The sequence below is a fragment of the Oryza brachyantha genome, chromosome 3, assembly GCF_000231095.2.
Source record: "Oryza brachyantha chromosome 3, ObraRS2, whole genome shotgun sequence".
In the NCBI taxonomy this organism is placed as follows: domain Eukaryota; kingdom Viridiplantae; phylum Streptophyta; class Magnoliopsida; order Poales; family Poaceae; genus Oryza; species Oryza brachyantha.
The window spans coordinates 9,777,394-9,785,640 of NC_023165.2; the positions used below are offsets into that span (position 1 = coordinate 9,777,394).

Consider the following 8,247-nt stretch of genomic DNA (forward strand, 5'->3'; position numbering starts at 1 on the left):
AGAAGTCTTATAACATAAAACAGATAGAATAATATGTTTGGTTGCTACTGTAACCTAGGGCTCTGGTTCATGGGATGATATTTTTGGCTTTTTCAGAGAAAAACCAAACGATATATTAAAAAATAATTTATGAATAAAAGTTTTATACATGTTACTAATGATTTAAAAGCCAAGGCTAAAAAAATAAAAAAACATTAAAATTAACTTTAAATTTATGGCATAAATTCAATTTTTAACTTATAATATAATAAGAAGTAAAAAGATGAGGACTTCAGGCTGCCGACCCTCGAAATCGAACATCCAGGGGTGACAGCTTGAGTCACATTCATATGGCATGAAGCAGACAATATCTCTATTAATTTTCCTTGTGTACAATGCTATTGAGCATTTTGGAAAGCCCATGAGCCTGCCATCTCTTTTGGAGATACAGTACTACACCACAGTACGACGGTACGGGTGTTAGTGCCAGTTGCCACTTGCCAGTAGTTCAGCACCTCTGCACCTGCACGGCTGCACTGTCAAACCCCAGCAACTGGGCCTGGGCGGGCATGCATGCAGAACGCAGAAGCAGAACGGAATTGGACATGTGCATTTGGTGGCGTCGTCGACTCCCTCGACGAAGAGGACGACCGAGGAAGCTAGCCAGAGTGCTAGGGCGGCGACGGCGAGTGCCCCTGAACTAGGAACTACTAGGAAAGCGAAGCCAAACCCAGGGAAAAAGCTGGAGAAAAACACCGGCCCGATCGGCTCACCGCTCGATCCAACCCAGGTGTGTGACGGTGTGAAGCCTCGGCCTCGGCCTCGCGAACGGAAAAGCGCGCGGGCGCGGCGAAGGGATCGAAGCAGCACGAGGGGAGGGTTGCGCCGAGTCCGCCCGCGTGTTGACCCGTCGGAACCCGCGGCCCCCCACCTTGACATGCTGACGTGTAGCGCGCTGCGCCGCGGGGCCCCGCACCGCCGCCGCCGCCGCCGCGTAGTACCGTTACGTACGTCGTCGCCGTCGTCCTCCGCCCTCCCGCACCTCGTTGCTCGCCAGCCTGTCTCGTGGGTGGGGCCGGGCCAGCGGCGGCGGTGCATCGCATGCGTCGCGGATCTTCTGCTCCGTCCCCCTCCCTCGACGATCTCGCATGGCTGTGTGCCCCCTAACCGCACGCACTGAGCGCATCTCTTACAGTGCATAATATTTGTGCTCAAAAGATATTTTTGAGAAATTAGTCTAAAATTCGATCTTCAACTGTGTCCAATATTTTCTTCTAATTATCTTGCTTCTAATACTAACCAAAAAAATCAGTTGGTTTTAGATCATTTTAACCGATAAAAATAGAAGTACTACTGGAGACTTTGAGTTAGGGCTTATTTAGGGAGAGAATTATTTTAGAACAATTTCTAATATAAATTTAGACTTTCTTTTTCTCACCCACCGCATGTCATTGTGTTTTGTCACAGTTTGTGATCAATCCAACTTGCCACCCGAAATGACAAAAGAAAGGGGTCATTTTATACTACCATTTATGAAAATTGACTTGCTGGTACTAAACACGTCGTCAGGGCCCACATGCTTGAAATTCCACCTCTGCCGAGCCTGCTGACAATGTGTCCACATTGGTACATGTAGTTCTCATACAGTGGGCCAGTGTCTCGGAATTATGCATGCAGAAAGAAAATAAATTGCCATGCAACGCCTTCCCTATTTGTGTATGTCAACACTTCGTTAGCTCTGTCTTGTGCATGACCATGCAAGATGCGTCGTCACCTGATCTGTGCGCGGTGCCTGCGTCGATCAATAAGTGCAATCATGCATATTTAGAACCGTCTAGTTAGGCCATCCTCAAATACAAGTTTCGTGAACACAATTATCTAGAGTGACATGTCATCTAAAAAGTTTAAAACTAGAATAAAACACCCTTTTTTAATGCATAGTTTCATCTATTGTTGTTTCTTAGGTTGCATGTAAGACACAAACTGTCTAGTTAACAGTGCATAGAAGGTTTCATCTCCACAAAACTCATTTTATCTCTCTCTTCGTTAATATTTTGTCATAATCAAAAAAATCTGTATGACACCTTATTTATTGCTCATAAAACTTCCATTGAGATTGGCCAGCGGCAAACTACTATCTCCATGATCAGTGATCACTAGTCACTGTTGTACATATATTATGAAAGCTCCTAACATATACTCCCTCCGTTTTATGATGTAAGACTTTTTAGTCTTACCTATATTCATATGGATGCTAATGAATATAGATATATATATAAATTATATATATTCATCAATTGATTAATTTAGACGAGGCTAAAAAGTCTTACAATATAAAACAGAGGTAGTACTTATATAAAAGTATTATCAAGAAATCATACATATATTGATATTTTTTTAAAAAAAAATCTTGAAGTTTGAATAAAGCCGTGTTTGTGGGACCTTTCTGGCGACTACACTCAAGTCCAGAATCTCTAGCTAGGAACATGTCAAAATCAGAGAAACTATGAAATCCAAACAAGAAATAGAAAGGTAATAGTTAACTCATAACTATTTTTATCCTTATCTTTCCGCTTCTGCTTATATATATAAGCTAAAATTTAAATTTTTAACCTTAAATTTGAATTTGATTTTAGAGTTTTTTCATCGTACTTTATTTTTTAGCTGTGGCTTTTAGATCACATAACATTTTTATTCATAAATTATTTTTTCAAATATATTGTTTGACTTTTTAACTAAAAAAGCCAAACAATCATCCCTTTGCGTTCTCACAAGCTAGATACTCATCGGCTACGTTACCTTTAGCTCAGACAGAGAGGATCCAAATGACATGTTTTTCGCTGCTACATAAAGTAGCCTGCGTATGATACTCGTCAATCCGTGGTGGATCTAACCGATGAGGTTAAAGGGGTCTGCATAAGTTAGATATAGTTTCAATCTCTTTTCATATTGATCTTTGACATAAAAGTTTATGAAGGTCTTAGTGGGGGGCTCTCATAGCTTTAACGGGGGTAACAGGGGCTCGAGCCACTGTCTCCCCCATGCTAGATCCGTCCCCACCATCAGGCACTTCATTTTACGAACAAAGAACTGACTCATTTCAATACCATAGGAAATACTAAAAATCATAACATGGGTGTTGTAACTCAAGGTCAGGACCAAAATAAGGTAAGGCGAGAGGGAATGTTTGTCACCGCCTATTCTTAATGACAAACGTATCTAAAAGTTGAAGACGCTCAGTTAGTGGTAATTTTATCTCAATATTGTTAATATGTCCTGTACTAACTTGTTAGCCTGACCTCCATAGCCTGGAAAATACATAGGGATCAAAGTTATACAGTACCTTCTAAAAGCACAAAGTCATATGGGTAGGATGATGTTTACATGCGTATCTCGAGACCATGTGATGTCCAGGTGGTTACCATGAATCCTGGGACTGGGCCATGCCATCATCTGTAGGAAAATATCCATTCTGAATGCTTGACAGTCCTAGGTATTGTCCAAAGAAGTCTTCGAATTCCAACCATGCATTAGGAAGGGTTCTCGTGTCTTTGAATATCTTCTGATCCAATGAAGGTCTCGTTGGTATAGCAGACTCAGAGGTTGTGTCATCTTTGAATATGGAGAAGACACCTTCAAATATTGACGACACCTTCTCCGCCACACTCCTTTTTACCGACTGGGGTTGCATACAACTAGCTCCGAAATTTCGGCAATTTTATCAGAGAAATTTTACGATTCTTAAAAAGGTATAGAGAGATACCAAAATTTTGGTGGTATCTCAAAGATACTTGGTAACTAGACGTATCAAATTTTTACATTAGAAAATATAACATCTTTAGGATACCTTCTTAAGAACGGGAAGAAGGTTCATCTTATACTTATATACCTATTGGTAAAATTTTGGCACCTCTGATTACTAGATATTATAAAAGCATCGAAATTATATATAAAAATTGGTCCATTTAATATATTGTCAAGTACCGTAAATTTCTTTTCCTAAAATTTATGTTGGTCAATCGAACAATGGTTTGATTGAATAGGAAGGTGTTGTGTCAACCCTACTACAACAAGGGGAAATCGACGTAAATGTTGTCACCTTGTTTAGTCATATTATATTAGTTTCACTTTAAATAAAAGCATGACATTTAGCTAACGATATTTGGTAGACATTAATATTACCTTCTCCAGTTTAATTACTATGGAGTACATTCTTTCTGTAGACACATGAACTCTACGTAGTTTTCTAATAAAATTGTTCAATTCCTGCGGAACTCGTTTGAAAATTCTCCACTTTAACGAACTGCTTAGTCGGCAGAGGAGGCACACTTCGCCATCAAAATTCGGTTGAAGCCATCATCATTCCATTGCTGGCCCAGTGATAACCATTTCCCGTTCCGTTTTACCAGTTCAACCATCAGCGACTAGTGTGTGCTTCCTTTTTCTTTTCTAGGCCAATTGGCGTGCTTCTTAATTCAGAGATAGATAGAGAAAGAGGAAGAAAAAGAAAAAATATCAACGAACCAAACACGGCCATAGAAAACCATCTCAGGCGAAGCTGACAGTTCGCGAGTGGTGCTTAGGTCGGCCCAGCCACGACAATCGCGCGGGAGGCGCTTTTCTCAGGGGTTTTCCTTTTCTTTTTCCCCTTTTCCATCTTCTTAATTAATGCAAGTGTGAAAATACGAAGAGGAAAACGTGGCTAGTAAACCTCCGTTATTTTCATCCCCTTTTCCTTATCTGTGTTGTGAGGTGATGCATGGTACGCCGGCTGGGCCCACCGCGCAGTCGCATGCAAAAGTGTTGCAGTCAGCTGTGAGCGTAGTAGCAGCAGCAGCAGTAGAGCTCGCTCCTCGCGCCATATACGCGTGCCGCGCGCATGGTTTTATGGTGCTTGCAATTTAAAAGCATATCTGCTCCACATCCACCACTTGGGGTTTTCGGGGCTTTCAGGTGAGGTGATCATCACCCTAATGCTGCTAACGCAAATGGTCACTCTCACTCTCTCCCTCTCCCTCTCCCTCTCCCTCTCCATCGTCCAAATTATTATCTGAACCTGATGACGAGGCGATGATCATGCGAAAACAACATGAGTAACGCAGAGGCCACGCAGATCGCATCTGGGAGCTAGCTAGCTAACGCCCCGGCCAGCGCCGCGTGCATGCCGATCGATCGTGGCGCCGCGCCGTGGCGATGTAACAGCGCGTACGTACATGCGTACGCGATCTATCTTATCTATCTGCACCGAATTCTCGCGCGCGGTAGAGAACATCCATGTCGGCATAAAACAAGATCGAGCGATCTCTCGCGCGCGGGTCGCGATCAGCGTAATGATCAACCAGCCACCACTGCAACCAAAAGAGAAAAACACACACACACGCAGGGGAAAGGATCGAGTGCGCGATCGAGGATCACAATTAGCGGCGAGAAATGGGCCGGGATGTGTTGTGCGTAAGTAGTACTAGTGTAGTACCACTCGACTCGACCCTGGAGCAAAGTGTAGGACTAGTGTATTATAAGACTTTCTGACTTATATAGATTTATTCCTGTCTTAATATATATGTCTAGACTCATTAATATATATATAAATTAGGCAAGAGTAGAAATTCATATAACCTGACACGGAAAGAATTGTAAATAATCAGAACTTGACGTCGGAGCTTTGGTTTATTAATTACCGCTTTCTACTAGAAGGGTACAATAATCTTGTTAATCCTACAGTTTCAACCTCGTACAGCAGTGGTGGTAGTACTGTATTTACTCAAAAAGAATGAGTAAAAATTAAACGGACAAACTTTAGTAACAGCGGCATCAACAACACTATAACGGCTAAGTACATCTTTTAACTTCTTTAGTTTTTTCTTTACCCTAGGAAGTAAAAAAAGGAGAAAGAAACGGAAAAGAACTGGAGTTAGAATAGTCGTCTGGGAGCTTGGAGTCCAAAAATGGCATCTTGAGGCGATTAATCTTGTTCTAATCCCCCAGATAGCTTCTCTCTCCTTCTTCTAGTCCGCTTCTCCGCTCTGCTACGCGTCCCCGGCGGTCGTGCACCCGCTGGTGTCGCTGCGCGCGCGCGTTCGCCGCTGCGGATTTCCATGGCGGCCGTGCTGAATTTTCACACGGCGGCCTGGGTGGGGCACCACAGGTCGTCTTCCATGCTCGTCCAGAAGCTGTCGACGTCGAAGCCGCCGATCTCGAAGTCCGCGACGGCGAGGTCGGGGAAGCTGAGGCCAGGCAGTGACGACTCGGGCGTCCACGTCTGCACAGCCTGGCACGCCGGCTGGGCAAGCTTCATGTCGCTCGTGGCCACACCGATGGCGCTGGAGGCGTCGCAGGCAGTGGTGAACCACTCGGCGCCGTCAGCCTGAGCCCAGCTGGGCTGCGCCCCGGCGCCAGAGTCCGTGGACGGCGAGGACGACCCGGCCGTGGTGCTCGACAGCTCCGGGGCAGGCGTGCCGTGCATCTGCCCGCCGGCCGCCGTGCAGTACTCGGCCGGCCAGCAGCTGGCATCGGGCATCGGGAGCTCCGCCGACTCGTAGAGCCCGTCGTCGCAGCCACCGTGCTGCCACGACAGGGGGGACGTGTCGGCGCCGCCCTGCTGCTGCTGATTGCCCGCCTCCCCGCCGGAGGAGGAGGCGGCGGCCTGGATGCGCTCGACTAGGCGCGGCATCCAGAGGTAGCGCATGACGTCCTTGAACTGCTGGCTGTTGACGTCGCACTTGAGCTGCTTGGCGTGCTTCTGCACCCGCGTCCGCCAGTAGTTCTTGATCTCGTTGTCGGTGCGGCCGGGGAGGTGCTGCGCGATCTTGGACCAGCGGTTGCCCCACCGCGAGTGCAGCTCCAGGATGAGCAGCTGCTCCTGCGGCGTGATGTTGCCTCGCCGGAGGTCGGGACGGAGGTAGTTCAGCCACCGGAGCCGGCAGCTCTTGCCTGTGCGCTTCAGCCCTGCATGACAACAATCAAACCAAGATTAATTACTCAGCACGTCACATCACATGTAGTACCATTGCTAATCAGCTAATCAATTGCTAATGCAGTTTATACGCATACGACGACAAGATGAATGATGTTAACGGAAGCGGAGCAACTAAATATCCCTATGAACAATGCAAGCTACAGCTTCTAACCACTAAAAACTCTCCCCCTTTCTCTCTCACTCACTAGCTACTGTCTTAGCTGGATATGGCTGCTTAGAGAAGTCAAGTTCAGGCTAGCATGTACGGAGCAGCTCGTGGGAAAGGAACGGAATTGTCTGGATGTCCTAGCTAGCTCATGTGGATGTGTGGTCTAATCGCGGGGGGGGGGGGGGGGGGGGGGGGAGCGCGATCGATCGATCGGGATCAGACCCGGCCCCTACCTGCTGATCGGGCGAGCGAGTTCCAGCGGCCCTCGCCGTGCGCGGCGATGTAGTTGACGAGCAGGAGGTCCTCCTCCACCGTCCACGGCCCGCGCCGCAGGTCCCCGGCCATCACCTCCTCCTCGCTGCTCGCGTCCCTCTCGTGCGCCATGTCCATCGATCTGGACCAGAACCCCCACCTAGCTCGATCCTCTCTCGCTCGATCGATCGATCAGGATCGAGTGGTTAAGTAAGTTTTCTGCGTTGGTAGAGGGATACGCGCCGTGTGCTTGCTTGCTTGCTATCTGGATGGGGTGCTGTGATGTGATGAAATGGGCGGGAGACGGGGAGAGAGGTGTCGTGGTTTATATAGACGGGGATGGGAGGAGCTCGCTCGCCAGCGCGCGAGGAGGAAGAAGAAAGAGGCGGGTAGGCTGGACGACTTGGAAAGGAGGAACCATCAACCATGTGGGGGAGCACGCCGCAACCGGGGAGGATTAGTTTACTCCTTTTCTTGAAAAATCCTCTCACTGGGAGAAATTGAAAAGAAAAAGGCAAAACTTTAGCGCGGGGGTGAAGGGGTGATTAACCCCCAAAGCATGGTTAATTAGGGCTAATGATGGGGGTTAGCCACGCTGCTAATTTGGTCGCCCCGCGTACACGGATTGGAGACAGGCTCGGCCGGGGGGTGACTATCTTTGCGGTGGGTTTGACCCGTTGACTCGTCCAGCTGTACAGCCATACTCCAGCTCACTCGAACTCGCTTGGCTCGCGCTACACGCGCTCGCCCGTCTGCTCTCTGCTGCTGGGGCCCACCTGTATCGGGCTGCGGCTTCTGGTTCCAGTGGGAAAGGAAATACGTAGTAGTAGTATTACGTACGTATATAGCCATGGAATACACGACTGGTAGGAGATATAATGCCACTACCTGC

At 47.1% G+C, this 8,247-nt stretch overlaps 1 protein-coding gene across 1 annotated transcript; it reads right to left on the reverse strand.

Annotated features, from left to right (window-relative positions):
• Positions 1–5,620: 5,620 nt before the first annotated feature.
• Positions 5,621–7,639, reverse strand: LOC102705890 (transcription factor MYB2-like). Its single transcript, XM_006649922.3, has 2 exons — positions 7,337–7,639; positions 5,621–6,924 (listed from the first exon to the last, which is right to left on the reverse strand). The coding sequence occupies exons 1-2, from the start codon at positions 7,491–7,493 to the stop codon at positions 6,095–6,097; spliced, it is 987 nt and encodes a 328-aa protein (XP_006649985.1). The 5' UTR covers positions 7,494–7,639; the 3' UTR covers positions 5,621–6,094.
• Positions 7,640–8,247: the final 608 nt, after the last annotated feature.

Excerpts from the sequence above, each read along its gene's own strand:
- LOC102705890 (XM_006649922.3), bottom strand. The coding sequence starts at position 7,493 with ATGGACATGGCGCACGAGAGGGACGCGAGCAGCGAGGAGGAGGTGATG. Across the intron at positions 6,925-7,336 it reads CTCGCTCGCCCGATCAGCAG|GGCTGAAGCGCACAGGCAAG; the intron begins GTAGGGGCCGGG and ends GTTGTCATGCAG.